This window comes from Ahaetulla prasina, chromosome 5, assembly GCF_028640845.1.
Source record: "Ahaetulla prasina isolate Xishuangbanna chromosome 5, ASM2864084v1, whole genome shotgun sequence".
In the NCBI taxonomy this organism is placed as follows: Eukaryota; Metazoa; Chordata; class Lepidosauria; order Squamata; family Colubridae; genus Ahaetulla; species Ahaetulla prasina.
This window is the reverse complement of record NC_080543.1, coordinates 68,210,960-68,228,628: the sequence shown is the minus strand read 5'-3', so window position 1 is coordinate 68,228,628 and position 17,669 is coordinate 68,210,960. Positions and strand designations below refer to the sequence as shown.

At 39.5% G+C, this 17,669-nt stretch overlaps 1 protein-coding gene across 4 annotated transcripts in view; it reads right to left on the bottom strand.

Moving 5' to 3' along the window:
- Positions 1-705: 705 nt before the first annotated feature.
- TMEM47 (transmembrane protein 47) overlaps positions 706-17,669 on the bottom strand; it is an 80,484-nt gene continuing 63,520 nt past the window's right edge. The window contains exons 2-4 of one of the 4 annotated variants that reach the window (XR_009155489.1): positions 14,886-15,026; positions 14,509-14,778; positions 2,847-2,984 (exon numbers count right to left, since the gene is read on the bottom strand). Coding sequence is in view for 2 of the 4 variants with exons in the window: in XM_058186395.1 (XP_058042378.1) it covers positions 2,806-2,984; positions 14,886-15,026 (320 nt within the window). In the remaining 2 variants the exon portion in view is untranslated. Of the gene's footprint in view, positions 2,985-12,148; positions 14,779-14,885; positions 15,027-17,669 lie in introns of those variants that run through there. The other 3 variants (XR_009155490.1, XM_058186395.1, XM_058186397.1) reach the window with 3 other exon arrangements.

The window sequence follows — 17,669 nt, the reverse complement described above, 5'->3', positions numbered from 1 at the left end:
AGTAACTTAACCCGGGTTTTTCTTCACTACCATTCAGCAATTTCAGAAATGTGCATTAAAATGGCTCTATTTTACAGTATAGGCTAAAATATATCCACTTCTGGAAAAGATTAGCCAACATGGAAATAATTGATTTCTACTTCAAATTGCATGCCATCATCTCTACAATCCTGGAATGCCATCTCTTCTCTTGTAATAGTGGACTACTATTACATATAACTTTTTCACAATACTTTGGTTTCTTTAACCTTCGTCACTGGTAGCTCGGCACATTTTGGTTTTCAATCTGCTAGTTACATTTTGTCACATATGAAAAACATTGAGCCATTTACTCTTTACTTCTTAACATTCTCTACAGTGGTTCCAATGGTTCAAAATGGAATTCCAAAGAAATATTCCTTTTGTTTCTCAGCTACTTACCAGCCCAATTTAGGGTGCAGAATAAATAAAAGCAGATAACACCAATGATTTGTTTTACATAGAGTACAAAGGCATGGCAGTTGTTCCTGCTCCTGAATATGCAGGTTGTTACTCCACCTGGATATACAGCAACACTATTTAAAGCTTCAGTGACATAGGGTGAATGAGTGGAGGTTTCCCAGAAAGTGTAAAGCATAAAAATGTTCTAGACTGAGGTAAAAAATCATAGTTCAGATCTTTAAAAAAAGAAACCCACATCTGTTTGTTAATAATTATACATTTAAACATATTTATTAATAGATTTATATTTTGCAGGACACTCCATTTTTCTTTCTGTAATTGTCTATTACTTTGAGGTTTTCAAATTAATAAATTCTGCATTACAGAGCAATAACACAGAGCAGCATTTCCATTGTTTTAAGTATCACGTTTTAAAGGAGAGTCAGGCTAGGGTGCATTCTAATTTACATATAACAAAAATAGTTGTTTTAAAATGTGTATTAGAACCATATATACTGTATAAAAATATTTTCAGAATTGAAAAATATCCAAATAAGACATTTCTAAACAAAAATAAATGTTATACTGGGTAAATCAATTTCAATTTCCCATCTCAAATTAACTTTGGTTATATATATATCCAAAGAGGGATTTGTCACATTAGCACTTTTTTTCAGATAGAATGTCTAAATTGTGTTATAATTCTTTTTTCTAGTTTTACTTCAAGTGAGCTTAAAAGTAATATTATTCCCCACTCCTTAATGAAATATATTTATCAGTATGGCTTTACAGCCATGGTCATATATGTTACAAAATATATCATTAAAGACTGACAATATCTTGTTAGATTAACAACTGCTCTCAGAAATTTATATATATATTTATATTAATATTGCCTTAATTTTTAAGCATGTTTCCATTTAAAATGTTTGTTTTTATCTGCAAAATAATTTTATTTATGGCAAACAAACACTCAGCAGCATTAGACATTGTGGCAAACTATTATTTATCATCTTAAGAGCTAAGCTAGGTGAGATGCTTAAATTTTTACAGACATCCCAATCTTCCTAGTGTTGCTCAGAGTATATTTTCAGAGAATCTTTTACTTAAAGCCAAAATAATGTCACACTTATCTAAATTAAATGTTTATTGTTGAAAAAATGTAGTTAACATTAACTAAGATTTGTTTGCAAAAGCTAGTTTCGGAATCCATAATTTTAAATTGGTTAATTGTTAATATTTACCACAGTTTATCAAGTTTGGATAAAATAGGAAGCTGCAATTAATCTTAAGGAAAAAAAATCCCCATGTATATCCTCTTATATAATCATGCCCAGAGTAAAACATGGGAATGTGGTACCATGCATACCTGAAATTCATTGTGTCTCATTTGCCACATAATAATCCATGATTGATTTTGATGATTATGATGAAGACTTCTCATCCCATTTCAAGCACTTATTTGCTGTTATTTTAAACTGTAGACAAGCAATATTAATTTTAATTAATTATTTTAAACCTAACCAATAGTTGCAGAAAACTCTTACAAATTGACAGTCATTTAAGAACTTCTTGCCTGCAATCATTAGCTTAGAGTGTCAGGTTCTATCTCCATAGTTCTATAATTACAGAGATATCAATAACAGCCTTCTATAAAGCATTTTCAAACACTGCTCATGAAAACTTCACTGTGGTGCTTAGAAATGAAATGGCATCAAGATAAAAGTAGCTCGTGCATATTTTCCCCGTTCCCCACACCTTTAAAAATTCTCAATAGATTTGTGTTATTCTCCACATTATTTCTAGAACTTGGTTACAGCTGAGGCTGAACGTCCAAACACATAAAATGAAGAATATGTTCTAAATTTTGTCTTACTGACATACCACAGCTGGCTGAAAAATGTACAAACTCATCTTGTTTGAGAATTGCTGAATGCATGTACTAATCAGTTGTCTTCTCTTCTCTCAGCATCTAGTCATTCAGTCATTTATTTTGTGTAAGAGTCCCAGGACCAATACAAGACAGGAGACTAAGTTGGTAAACTTCAGCATATTTCAAAATATATCATCATGTATGATCTAAAGAGGGAATTGCACATTTTTTGTGCTAATAGACTATAACAAATACAACTGCTTTTTCTCATATCCATTACCTTCCTTACTATAGCTGCCACTTTCATTTCACTACAGATGTAGCAGATGTAATGTATCAGGTTTTTTTAAAAGAGAGGTTAAAAAGCTATTTGCAGTAGCTATAGCCAAAAAGAATTGGCTAATAAATCAATGGAGTAGACAGCTTGGCACTCTACAAAAGTACTAAAAACACTTATAAAAGACAGGACAATCCTTGTTTTATTCCTTTCCTTACAAAAGAAGAAGTTTCCTTTAATAGTAGTCTTCATAGTTCTTAGGATTCAGACAATAAAGTATAGCACCCCCAAATGAAAATATAGTTGCACCCCAAGCCAGGCCATAGCCCCAGTTGAACTCATGGTATATTCTTAAGTTGACAGTTTCAATGAACTTGATTGGGTAAAGGACAAGACTGCACACCTGAAGAACCACTGGAAAAAAAAGAGGAGGAGGAGAGGGAGTCAGATATAACATGTCTCAATTATCTAGTACAAATTCAACACAAAATCTTCAGGACATATTTTAAAAGTAACCTTCCTGGACTGGATTAGAAACAATGTATTTCAATGTTCTAAATTAGAAATTTTCTTTTTACAAAGCAGCAAAGTTGTTTTTATCATCAGCAATGAAATATATTACCATATGCCATTCTTAATTGAAAATCATTTATAAAACTTCATATATTTGTAATGTCTGTGTATGAAATCAGATATAATTGGAACGGATTGCAGACAAAGGAGAATGCATTTTAGGGAATGCTGAATATAAAAATTTCTGATGTGTAGTAGAACTATATAAAAATCCATATGGCATTAGAAGTTATGTCTGCTTGATACAAAAATGCAGAACTCTGACTATTGAAGAGTACTGAGGACTAGGGCAATACATAATTTGAAAATCCTAAATATTGATATTAAAAATTCCTAATGAATCATAGGATCTGCAGTTTTATTCTTGTACATGCTACTTGTTGTTTTCACTAACACTTTAAAGATAGTAACTTATTTTCTCAATTAATGCTAATAATACTAATATTAATGCAGACTAATGATCAATCTAAAATTCTTATTTGCTAAAATACTTTTATCTCTGCATTTTCAATGATTATTCCAAAGGGGGATGTTGATTCACCCTCCCTGTCTTGTAAGCATCTTTAGGACTTGCATTTAGGACAAACATTTAGGGCATGTTTGTACATAAACAGCAAGAGGGAAATTTCTACCACTTGTCTGACATTAAATTGTTTACAAAAACTCCAGCATTTGCTGTTGCTACAATATTAGCATTTCAGCTAACCAAAGAAATTGATATGATACCATAAAGTAATACCACCCCTGCCTTAGGTAAAAAGCAGATTTGTGGGCTCCAATGACCAGAATATTTGTTGTTATTCAGTAATCTTTCAAATGTAGAAAGAAGCATAAAAATACATACAATAAAAGGAACAGATGATTTTAGCCCTATCATAAAAATACTACATAGCAGGTACAATACAGAGGTGTAAGACAGAGACAGAAACAGAAAAGCAGAGACACAAGGAGATTAAAACACAATAAAATAATTTCAATATAGCAGTGAAAAACTTTTCAAACTGGATCCAATGATGTATGGACCAAAAACATTACACTCCCCCTAACAAACCATGGCTGTTGAATTTTTATGAAATAAATAGTCTATTATTTATTATTTCATCTGCCACTTAAACTGACATATTTCAGGAAATGTAACTTGCTACTTTATAAACATTGGCTTCTTCTTTATAAACAAAACTTTTCAGAGAGTTTCTGAGAAAAGACTCAAAAGGTCTAGGTTTTATGCCCAGACCAGAAACCATACGACTGTGAGTTGTAGTCCAACCTTAGGCATGAAAACCAACTGAGTAACTTTGAACCACTCACTCTCTCAGCCCAATCCATCTCACAGGGTTGTTGTGGAGAAAATAGGAGAAAATAATTATATATAAAAATAATTAAGAGAATAAAAGAAAATCTTTTTAAAAATCCTCACAAGCAACTCACATTATTTAAAAAATATTGCATAGAAATCCTTTGGGAATGTGAGTTTCATTTTAAAGTAATATATAATCTAAATTTTGTTTAGCCGATATTAAGTAACACCGAAATTAGATTACCACAATGAGTTATATTTAATCCACAAAGAACACATCAATCCAAATATTCAGCAGTATATGATGCTTGTGAACTACGCATGCGCCAAGATGCCATGGTGAAGATCTTCGGCGGAGCGGTTAGCGGCCTTTCCTGGGGCCTGGGACCGGGGGGGGGTTGTTTTTTAGCCCTCCTGGTCCCAGACCCTGCCGGGGGAACATCAGATGCGGCGTTTGAGATGAGGCCGGCCGAGTTGAGAGCCTCGGGACAAGTGATAGGCTCGGCGGTAGGCTTGGCGGCTCCCTCGGCGTCTCCCTCGGCCTGCCTGGGGCGGCGGTCACTCAGTGGTAGGCTCTGCGGCTCTGCAGCTCCCTTGGCATCTCCCTCGGCCTGCTTGGGGCAGCGGTCACGGCCGCGGCGGTCGCTGCATGACTTTCGGGTCTGGTGGCGGCGGCGGCGGCCTCCCCCAGGAGCTGAGGGCTTTTTCCATCGATGTCAGAAGGGGCCTGGCCGGACTTTTTCCATCGATGTCAGAAGGGGCCTGGCCGGACTTTTTTCCCTCGGTGCTCGGTGCTTCCCTCAGCGTTTCCTTCGGCCTTCTGTTGGGCCTTTTGTTGGGCCATCGTGCTTGGCTTCCGGGTTCCGGCGGCGGTGGCAGCGGCGGCCGGCGGCCTCCCCCTACTCCCAGGAGCTGAGGGCTTTTCTATCGACGTCTGAGGGTTTTTTCCATCAATGCCAGAGAGGAGGAGAGAGGAGAAGATCGGTCGCTGAGAGGTAGAGGCAGAGGGTCGGATGAGTCATCTGGAGGGTCCGGCTCATCGAAGGAGGAGTTGGAGGTGAGGCTGGTCCTCTTTTAGACCCTCTGCAGTTCGGCCCAGGATTGCCCAAGATGGCGGTGGCGGCAGCGGTGGCGGCTTGGAGTCCCAGCCGTTGGCGGCGCAATGGCCTTTTCATCTGTTGGGTTTATTCTGAAGGGTTGAGGCCCTTACGAAGGTCAGGCCCGAAGAGCCGGAGTTGCCGGGTATGGAGTCCCTGACATCAAGGCCCATATATCGACTTTTAACATCGAGGCCGAATGGACTGGTTTGGAGGAGAATGGCTGGTCATCTGGACCTGGGGCAAGTGGGGCCGTTTGGGTTTGGGGGGAGAGTAACGGCCCCACGGAATCCTGGAAGTCCACGGTCCATCTCGCCAGCCAGGGAGCCTAGTCTTGCTGTAATGACATCTTGACCGGCTTGGATGGACTGCTAACCGTACTGTACTTTTTATTTATGCGAAGATTTTCAACTGCAGACCTTCTTGCCCTGCGAGATTCCCCTCTCTCGCAGGTTTGGCCCTTCACACTATCGAGGGCACATTTTGAGGATGGGTTTTGGAACCCCGAGAGTTGGCATGCTAAATCTAGGAGGCTTAGGGAATTTTTAACGAACTGTTTTAATCACTTTTTCCCGGGGAGTTTTAATGGGAATTTTAAGGGGGGGAGGGAAATTGATGGGTTTGGGTTGGGGGGGTGGATGAGTGGGGGGAGAAACCCATCAGGGAGGGTGCTAGGTCCACCATGTGTTCGCGGCGGTAACTTAATAGGTCCGAAGGTTGCGGAGAGGGGTGTCATTCCAGCTTGTCAGGGTCGAGCTATTAATACGGTAAGTGGGAGAGGCAGATATGACAGAAGGGGAGGGGCACATCAGGTTTCGGGGGTTCGCTCTCACTGCTTACGAGCGATTGCGTGCTCCGCCCCCCCCCCGGATTTTCCCGTTACCCGAGTAGCCAGAGTACTCGGGACTTGGGCCTTCGGCTGATGTTATGTAATGCCAGCTCCACGGTTAATAAAGCCCCCCTGATTTCAGATCTAATTCAGGAGGGACCGCGGACGTTATGGTCATTACGGAAACCTGGTTGGGCACCGAAGGGGGGGTTCCCCTAGTGGAGATGTGCCCACCAGGTTTCCGAGCATTCCATCAGCCGAGGGCCCAGGGTAGGGGTGGCGGGGTGGTGGTTATTATTAAGGAGAGTCTTGAGCCGAGGCAGACCACTGTGCCTCAGATAGCTGGGTGTGAATCCCTCTACGTGAAGTGGGGTCGTAGGACTCAGGTGGGCTTGCTGATCACGTACCTGGCTCCTTGCTGCGTGACAACAGCCCTGCCTGAGCTGTTGGAGTTGCTGGCCGGGTTGGCAGTTGAAACCCCTAGACTGTTGGTCATGGGGGATTTCAATTTGCCATCAACCGGTGTGGCATCCTCGGCGGCTCGGGAGTTCATGGCTTCCATGACGGCCATGGACCTGATTAATTGACGGCCCTACCCACATCGGGGGAGGCACCCTAGACTTGATTTTTATCTCTGGCCAGTGGTTGAATGATCTGGTTTTAAATGATTTAGTTGTCGAACCTTTGTCATGGTCAGATCATTTTCTCCTTCGTCTAGACTTTCTGACCACTACCCACCACCGCAGGGAGACGGAACCAATGCGTTGGTTCCATCCCAGGCACCTGATGGACCCGGAGAGGTCCCTGACGGAGCTTGGGCCGTTTCCCGAGAACCTGGCCCACAACACGACTGAAGAACTAGTTGCGGCCTGGGAACACGACTGAAGAACTAGTTGTGGACTGAAGAACTAGGCCGCGGCTGGAGCTTTGGACCGTGTTGTGCCTTTTCGGCCTCTGACCCGGCACCGGTCTCAACCAGCTCCTTGGTTCTCCGAGGAGCTGAGGGAGATGAAACGCCAGAGAAGACGCCTAGAGAGTGTCTGGAGATCCAGCCGTTCTGAGGCTGACCGGACACTAGTTAGGTCCTATAGCAGGACCTACCTAGTGGCACTGAGGGATGCGAAACGTTTCTACGTTTCCTCCCTCATTGCGTCGGCAGATAACCGCCCAGCCACCCTGTTTTGGGTGACCCGTTCTCTCCTTCAACAGGAGGGGCGGGAGGACCCCCTACAAGGGCGTGCCGAAGAGTTTAACGGTTATCTATACGATAAAATTGTTCAGCTTCGGGACGGATTGGATCAAAATTGGGTAGATCCAGACGAGAGTTCCGAGACCCGTCTTGTTGAGGTGGTTTGGGATGATTTTGACCCTGTGACTCCCGAGGACATGGACAGGTTGCTGGGTAGGCTGAATGCCACCACATGTTTATTGGATCCGTGCCACTCCTGGTTGGTACTGGCTACACAGGTGACACGAGGCTGGCTCCAAGGGATTACAAATGCTTCTTTGTGGGAGGGGGTCTTTCCTGCTGCCTTGAAAGAGGCGGTGGTGAGACCTCTCCTCAAGAAGCCTTCCCTGGACCCAGCTGTTTTAGGGAATTACCGGCCAGTCTCCAATCTTCGCTTTACGGCGAAGGTTGTAGAGAGTGCAGTGGCATGTCAGCTACCCCAGTACCTGGATGAAGCTGTCTATCTAGACCCGTTCCAGTCCGGCTTTCGGCCCAGATACAGTACGGAGAAAGCTTTGGTCGCGCTGGTGGATGATCTCTGGAGGGCCAGGGACAAGGGTTATTCCTCTGCCCTGGTCCTATTAGACTGTTGTGTCTTGCCCGCTCTCACCACAGCCGGGGCCTTCTTATCTGCTTCCGAATGCTGAGGAATGTCCTAGTATGCCTCCCGGCCCCAGCCCTGGCTCTATGCCCAGACAGGCTGAGGAGAAGGAAGCACCTCCCAGCCCCAGCCGTGGCTCCATGCCCAGGCAAACGGAGCAACTAGACCCCTCCCTCTCCCCCACAGCATGTGAGCCTGAGGGAGGTCAATTACCAACAGCTGCCGACTGGAGTGACCCTCGCTTCAGAAGAATTGATAGGCGGCGGCGTCAGAAGGAAGGGAGGGGCAGGCCTGGGTAAGTGCTGAGTCATGGAGCCACACCCCATGGCCTATATAAAGTATCTGCTTTCTGGCATTCTCTGAGTCAGGCAAAGTTGAACATATCTTGCTGGTCTCCTGCCTGCCTTGAGGACTTTGCTAGGACTTTGGCAGAGCTGCAGAGGCACGCCTGATTCGGATTTCCCTGACCCGGCCGTCAGTGGAGGAGTGGGACACGACATAGACCTCTCAGCGGCTTTTGATACCATCGACCATGGTATCCTGCTGTGCCGGTTGGAGGGGTTGGGAGTGGGAGGCACCGTTTATTGGTGGTTCTCCTCCTACCTCTCTGACCGGATGCAGACGGTGTTGACAGGGGGGCAGAGATCGACTCCGAGGTGCCTCATGTGTGGGGTGCCGCAGGGATCGATTCTCTCACCCCTCCTGTTCAACATATATATGAAGCCGCTGGGTGAGATCATCAGTGGCTTTGGGGTGAGATACCAACTGTACGCAGATGATACTCAGCTGTACTTTTCCACCCCGGCCCACCCCAGCGAAGCTGTCGAAGTGCTGTCCCGGTGTTTGGAAGCCGTATGGGTCTGGATGGGGAGGAACAAACTTAATCCCTCCAAGACGGAGTGGCTGTGGATGCCGGCACCTCGGTACAGTCAGCTGCAGATGCGGCTGTCCATCGGGGGCGAGTTGTTGGCCCCGATGGAGAAGGTACGCAACTTGGGCGTGCTCCTGGATGGTCGGTTGTCCTTTGAAGATCATTTGACGACCGTCTCCAGGAGAGCTTTTTATCAGGTTTGCCTGATCTACCAGTTGCGTCTCTTCCTGGACTGGGATGCCCTATGCACGGTCATTCATGCTCTCGTTACCTCTCGTCTGGACTACTGCAATGCTCTCTACATGGGGCTCCCCTTGAAGAGCACCCGGAGACTTTAGCTAGTCCAGAATGCGGCTGCACGGGTTATTGAGGGAGCGGTTCGGAGCTCCCACCTAACACCTATCCTGCGCAGACTGCACTGGCTACCTGTTGTTTTCCGGGTGCACTTCAAGGTATTGGTTACCACCTTTAAAGCGCTCCATGACTTAGGACCGGGCTACTTACGGGACCGTCTACTGCCGGCCTCTATCTCCCAGGGTCCAGTGCGTTCCCACAGAGAGGGACTCCTCAGGGTGCCGTCAGCCAAACAGTGTCGACTGGCGGCCCCCAGGGGGAGGGCCTTCTCTGTGGGGGCTCCTACCCTGTGGAACGAGCTTCCCCTCGGGCTTCGACAACTACCTGACCTTAGGACCTTTCGCCGCGAACTTAAAACCTATTTATTTCGTATGGCTGGACTGGCCTGATTTTAAATTCTAAATTTTAAATTTTAATTGAATTTTGATGGTTTTTAAATTTCTGTACTTTTATGGGGTGTAATGTTATTTTAAATTTTCTGGCAAATTTGAATCAGGTTTTTAAGGGTTGTTTTAATTATTGTGTATGTTTCTGTTTGTATTTTATTTGCCTGTTCACCGCCCTGAGTCCTTCGGGAGAAGGGCGGTATACAAATTAAAACATCATCATCATCATCATCATCATCATCATCATCATCATTATTATTATTATTATATATAAATCATATATTATTAGAAAATAGCACTTATGAGGATTCTAAACAACAATCCCTGTTCTCCTTCCATTATTCTTTTTCTGTTTATATGATTCAGACTTTTATGATAATTGCTAAGAATACAGATGTCAAAATTAGTGCTTTATTATATTTATTATAACAGAAGGGAAGTTAGTGGAATAATATAATCAAGCAAAGCTTATTTATCGCATATGGCTTGTATTAACTAGTACTTAAATATATTAACTAGTACTTAAATATAATTCCTATGGAACTATGTATATAATTAAATTGTGAATACCTATTCACAATTTGGGAGATACCTATATGTAGAAAAAGCACATAACTTCCATTATCTTAATTTGAATTCTTTAATTAAAATGTTATAACCTAAACAATTTTAAACAAATTTGTTCAGAAGATTAATAATGAAAATGTGTAGATATTTATGTTTTTTAAATATCCATTTTTACTAAATTTGGCTAAGTGACGCTGATCATTCACAATATTTAATCATATCTATACATCAATTCACTATGCTCTTGGTTATTTTATTAATCTTATTTTATTAATCTTCTATATATACTGACAACTAATATCTGCATTCCTGTTAAAAGGGGTTAAATCTTTTTTAAATCTAGCAACCATCCAACCAAGAAAAAAGAACTGAAGAACTTGCTGATGGTCTACCTAAACCTCAGTCTATTAACTTTGAGAAATCATGAAGAATAAGTAAAGTATCAAATGGTTTGATGAGGACACATTTTATCTCTAACTTTGAAAGATGTGGGGAAAGAACTTGGCGAAATAGAAACCACTAATTATGATTATCAATATCTTGAAAAATTGTAGAAAAAGCATGGGCCGGAATAGCTCATGCTGTTAAGAAGCCTGTTATTAGAACACAGTAGCCTGCAATTACTGCAGGTTCAAGCCCGGCCCAAGGTTGACTGAGCCTTCCATCCTTTATAAGGTAGGTAAAATGAGGACCCAGATTGTTGGGGGGGCAATAAGTTGACTTTGTAAAAAATATACAAATAGAATGAGACTATTGCCTTATACACTGTAAGCCGCCCTGAGTCTTCGGAGAAGGGCGGGATATAAATGTAAAAAAAAAAATGTATATTTTGACATTGGGAAAGTGATAAAAAGACCCATGAAATTCTGATTAGCCAGCTAGTTAAATATGGACTAGATGGCAGGTTCATTAAACAAAAAATTGTACTTGAATAGTATTCCTCAATGTCTCATCAAATGATTGGGTGGATATATGTGTATTAAATGAATGTGCTGCAGAATTATCATTATGATTTGAATTAAATAAATATTTATATATTTATATAAATAAATATTTAAATATTGTCACATTTCATATCATACATGTAAAACAAAATCCAAAAAGATATTGATAGGTTTGAAAAGATAAATGAATGCAGACAAATACAAAGTCCTTCATTTATAAAAAAGAAATAAAATATAAATGTGAAAAGATACTAGAATAAAAGCTTATTACTATAATATAGTGTGGCTGCTAGAAAAGCAAATGTAATTTTGGATGTAATCATAAATATAGGTGGAGGAGGAAGAGGGGGCAGAGGAGGGGGAGGAGAAAGGGAGTAGGTGGAGCAGGAAGATGTCAAAAGTTCTTATCATCATAATGCATGATACAGGAAAGTATTATTAAGTATGGTACTAGGAACATAGAATAGAAATAAATATTAGGAAACACTTCTAAGTGGAAACAGCATTTGAACAATTAATTCATTTATCAAGGAAATGTGAATTTCTCTTTGTGGGTGAGCACAGTCAAAGGCTGAACAACAATCTCTTGAGGATGATTTCATTTAGATCCCTGCACTGAATAGGGAATTAATGACTTCAATTGTCTTTTCAAATTATTTAATTCTATATCTGTAATTCATTTCATTTCCTTCACAGCAGTAGTCAAAGTTATTTTTTCTAAAACATTATTTTTTTTCTAGACAGTTTTTTTGCAGGAGAAAACATTTTATTCTCTTGATTATAAAATCAAGCTTTTGTGAAAGTTAGTCTATTGGAGGGATTCCTGAACTTTTAGGTTTTTATTAACACTTTGATGGTAAATGCAAATTTAGACATTTGAATAAACATTTTGAAAAAAAAACACAGTTCTTGTTTATTAGCAGAAATCCAATTATCTCAAGGCACTGAAGCATTTTTTATTGTTAACAAATTTCTATTGTTAATGGCAGTCTCATTTATTTCTGTAGGACTTCTAAAACAAGAGAAAATAGCAATCTAACTTCTGTTCTGATATATTCTTGGCATCACTGAATCAATTTCTCTCACACACTCTTTTTACTCTTAACAAATATGTGATAGTAAATGGTTTATTTTCTTTTCTAGCTTCTGCAGCATTGTTTATTACAAGTTTTATAGTTGTTGAATGTTTAGAATTATTTGTGTTATCAATCAAATGCTTAAGAGAAGTCTACTTTTTCCTCTAGTAGACGGATGTTAAACAAATCGAACTCCGAGGCATTGCATTTCCTCAAAGAACAAATTTATTTAGATACATTATCTTGGCACTACTGGTAGAAAGCCAATACTGAAAGTTCCCGTGCTTTCCACCCCAATATAAGTAATAGTTTTTCAATTTTCCAAAACAAATTGTCACATTGTCCAATCACAATGAGAGCTGGTTGCTTAGCAACTTCTCTCCTCCTCCTCCGGTCAGCCAGTTGTTGGAATGTACTTGATTGATCAGCTAGCTATGTTGTTTTGGCTGAAGGCTCTATCCTCCTCGGCTCTCCCCTTCAGCTCCAAACTGTGTCAAACTGAATTCATGTCAGAGTACCTAAGGATACAAACAATCCCACACCCCAATCAAATTTAGGTTTGGCAATCATGTCATGTGATGTATTGCGATGATTCATTATGTTTTTTTGCCTTTGCAGAGCTGGAGTAGGCATAACCTATGCTAGGTGCATCTGTGCATCTAGCCCATGAGTCACCAGTTTGACACCCCTGCTCTAGTATAATCCTTCTCATGCACCTTGTTCTGTCAGATAACTGAAGCTTTTTTCAAAGCACATGAGATACAATGGCCTGAATGAAAGCAGCTGAAGAACTATAAATTTTTAAGTAAAACAACTAAAATAAAATACGTTTTCAATAAACAATTCTTTCCTTTTTTCCCCAGTGAATGGAACAAAGATCAAAGCAATCCTTGCAAATAGTTTTGAAAATTGGAAAGGTACAGCTTTAATATAATGATACCCTAATGTATTCCTTTTCTTCTAAAATGATCTAACTAAAATAATGGAAACTGAAGAGAGCAGTAGGATTCTTTTCCTTATAATTACTGTATTTTTTGGAGCATAAGACACACTTTTTTCTCCCTAAAAGAGGGTGGAAATGGTGCATCTTATACACTGAATACAGCCATTTTTGGCCTCCTGAAGCCACTCAAGCCTGTTTTTCGCCCAATTTTTTGCAAAAACAGGGGCCTGTTTTTGCAAAAAACAGAGCACACAAAGGGTTTGGGAGGCCTGCAGAGTGCTCTTGGGGGCTGAGGAGGGCAAAAACCTTTTTTTTCTTACTTACCTCTATTATTGACCTCACCCCATTCCTAAGAGGTCTGTAAGGGGCGTGCATAAGAGCACAAACGTGCCTACCATTCCTGTCCTATTGTTTCCTTTCATTATATCCAATTAATATAGTTATTACATACTTATGCTTATATATATGGTTATATATTATATGATTACTTTCATGCTTATGCTTATATATACTGTTGTGACAAAATAAAATAAAAAAAAATCTTGGTGCATCTTATACACTGGTGTGTCTTATAGTCTGAAAAATACGGTATATTCATCCTTGAAATACTAAGAATCTGGATTCTACCTCCTTTTAAATTGCTTTTTAAAAATCCACCTAGCAGACTAGATAGTTCTGTCATTCTCTCTATTATGGTATATCAGACAAGCTTACTATTTCAGTGCCAGCAAAAACATGATTGACAGAAAGGAAGCTGCAGCTAGAAAACTTAGCAAGAAGGAAGGGAAAACTATTATTAGCTAACTTAATGGATATTCAAATCCCTATCAAATGGTGATTTTGTTATACAGTATATTCCACTAAAGAACATCCTTGAGTTTTCATACGAACCTTAAAAATAATTTCTTCATATAATCCCTTTCCTTTGAAAAATAAGGGATTTATATACTATGAAGTCTATTGAAATAAATAACAATAGACAAAGCTGACGCAATGGAAGTAAGGCTTTCTGTGGAGCATAAATATATAAACACATATGAGTTTAGTCCTATTTGTTTTTATATGAATTATTTCCAAAACTAATGCTAAAAAACACTGACATTGTACCTTGAACAATAAAGTCCCTTAAGTTTCTACAAAGACCTGAAATGGTATCTGTTATAATAACTTACAATCTGTTTTAAAAATGTCAAGCAAGCAATGCCAGAGGAGATAAGATACTACTATTATCAAGTAACAATGTGTGCTTTATTTCTTGTAATGCTTAAGATTGAAGGGATGACATCTAGGCTGAAAAAATAGGTGCAGAAGCACTCCTTCATTTAGTTGCCACTGAGATTTTGGCCTGCTGATAAAGAATGTTCTTCAAACTTTAAATAGTAGAAAGAGTTGGCCTGGAAGGAAAATCTTGGGATTTCTTGGCCAAACAAAAGCTGAACAATCTGAAATGAAGAAATTATTTTTGGATTATCAGAGATGTTTTATCTTTACTTTTGAGCAAGTAACAGCTATTAATGTTGTACATATTTCAGAGCAGCTGTTAACTTACCTGCTGCAAAAAGCATGACAGCAACAGGCCTGTAGAACCTCCTCCGTGATCCCACACAAATAGAAATTAGTCCAACCAAAAAAGCTATAAGAATTATGGCGGCACCACCCAACAGCATAGAAAGAGTAGCAATCTGCCAATCTATAAAGAAAAAGTAACAAGATGGGAATTTAATTTAGACAATAACTCAAATAAAGAGATCTTCACTGGAATAGAAATAAATAAAAAGTATGAAATAAATAAACTTCTTTATTATTTGACAGCAGAACTCTAAATACACTCTTTACAGAGCTTATAAGCTTTTCATTTAAGATTGACATTTGTCTGTCTGACCTACATTCCATAGGAAAAAAAATACAATCACATTTTATTTTATGAAATGAAAATATATGAATCCTGCAAATTAATTAATTCCACATTGGCAGGTCCTAACCAGGGAAACCCTAACCCTGAGCTCTTAAAGGTAGTTTTTTTTTTAATGAAACAGAGAAAATGGTGTCTCCAAAGAAATAGGTTTTCAACAACCCAGGGCAAAGTAATTTGAGGTTGCAAGCCCTTCAACCAGTATGCAATTTGATTTAATCACATAATATTTCTCCCAGCTTTGCTAACATACAGACTTCAAATGTTTATTTCTGATCTTATGTCCCCATGGACAAGACACAAATTAAGAACTACCAGCCTTTGTATTTTCTGAGTTGTGGTAGTAAACCAGGTTTTTTTCTCCCTGAGTGTTAGAAGAAAATTAACAATAATATGCTACCAAATACACTTATTCTATAATCTCCATTTTGAGACTGATTTTGCATTGCAGACATCAGGGAACATCTGGACTTGATATCAATTTCCTTATGTCCCCATTTCTCACTTTTTGTAATCTGTTGGCTATTGAAGAATTCAGAAAAGTTTTTCTCACATTATCCACTATTTTTTGCCATTTTGGCTATTTGTATTATAGGCATTGTTCAGCTGGGGATTTCAATTTCTATTGGACTGACATATAATAACAATTCAAGTTATTTTCTATTGAAAAAATGATTTAAGAATGGAAACAGAGCAAAGATTGATAACTACTAGGCATATTATAAATTGAAAGTTATTATTGCACTTCACAAAGGTAAATTTGAAATAAGATTTTGGAACTAATGATAAAAAATGCTACCCATGGGATTATGCGTTTTGAATTTTTTTAAAAAAATATATAGGACTTTAAATTAGACACTAGAGGGAACTAGAAGAACTAAAGATTATAATTAAAGGGGAAGAACACTCAAACTCAAATCACAATTATGAAGCAAAATATTTTAAAGTTGGATATACTCAGGGGTGAAATGCTCCCAGTTCAGACTGGATTGCCTGATCCGGTAGCAATGGCGGCACGTGGTTCGGAGAACCAATAGCAAAAATCCCTGCCCCCCCCCCCATGCCCAGCTGAGCCACACAATCATCAGAGGGTTTTTGTTTTGTTTTTTTACTTTTGAAAGCATTTTTTCTTCGGCCAAAAAAATGCTTTGAAAAGTAAAAAGAAAAAGCCTCTGACAATCGCGCGGCTTAGCTGGGATTGTCAGAACCTCTTAAAAGCATTTTTTTCTACAACCTCTTCAGCGGAAGAGGCTGTAAAAATGCTTTTAAAAGGTTCTGGTGATCAGGCAACTCAGCTGGGATCATCAGAACCCTTTAAAAGCTTTTAAAAGGCTCCTCTGGCGATCCCAGCTGAGTTGCCTGATCATCAGAGGCTTTTAAAAGCATTTTTTCTACAACCTCTTCAGCTTAAAAATGCTTTTAAAGTAAAAAAAAAAGTTGGCCATGCCCATCCAGTCACATTACCCACCACCAAGCCACACCCACAGAATCAATAGTAACAAATTTTACTTTTCACCCTTGATATACTGAAGTATATTTTTGAACAATCGTCTCAGAAATTAGTTTTAATAGTGTCTGCACTATACCCTATAGACTCTATAAGAAATGGGATCAGGGAAGAAGTATATTTTGGTGTATTTTAAAAGAAAGTGGTAAAATACTTCATACTTATGATGAAGGTGGGAAGTCACTATTTCATATATTTCTTTTCTTTTTCTTTACTATATTCTTATTTTTTCTACACCTTCTATTTTTCTTTTTTATACTTTGTACTATGTTAGTTTTTACTGTTGTAATTGTAATCTATAATAAAATTACTATTAAAAAATTAAACCTTTTGACTTTTATCAGTTTCGGGTCTGAGCCAGTGGGTTTTATTTAAATTGAATGTAATTACCAGTTTTTAAAACTGTTTTGTGCACTATCCAATCAGACAGTTATATATTATATAAAACAGGATGGTTAAGCAAAGATAATAGAGTGTCAAGATTTACAACTGATGGCATAAAATCAGATAATAGCCAAATAATTCTGAGCTGAGATTTTAAAAGCCAGTGTTTTGCATATGGAGGATTAAAAATTAGAGATCTAAATTGTAGTTTTGGGACTGTAGTCTAATGAAATTTAAGCAGAATAAAAAGGTTGTAAATCCTGTTTATCGAGGAATGCCTGGAAGTCTGTATAGTTTATATCACCCTCCCTGAGAGATTGTCCTTCCCCAGGAGGATCCTCTCAAGTGCCAGACAGTCAACTGGAACCACTGAAGCTCTGAGTGTAGAATGACACCCTGGATGAGAGAGATCTTTTCCTGGGGAATCCTCCAGGGATGGGACATGGACAGACTTTCAAGATCTGTGTAACAGGGACGCCATGGCTAATGCAGGGTGACCTTCAGGGTGACCAGAAGAACCTCTGCGTATA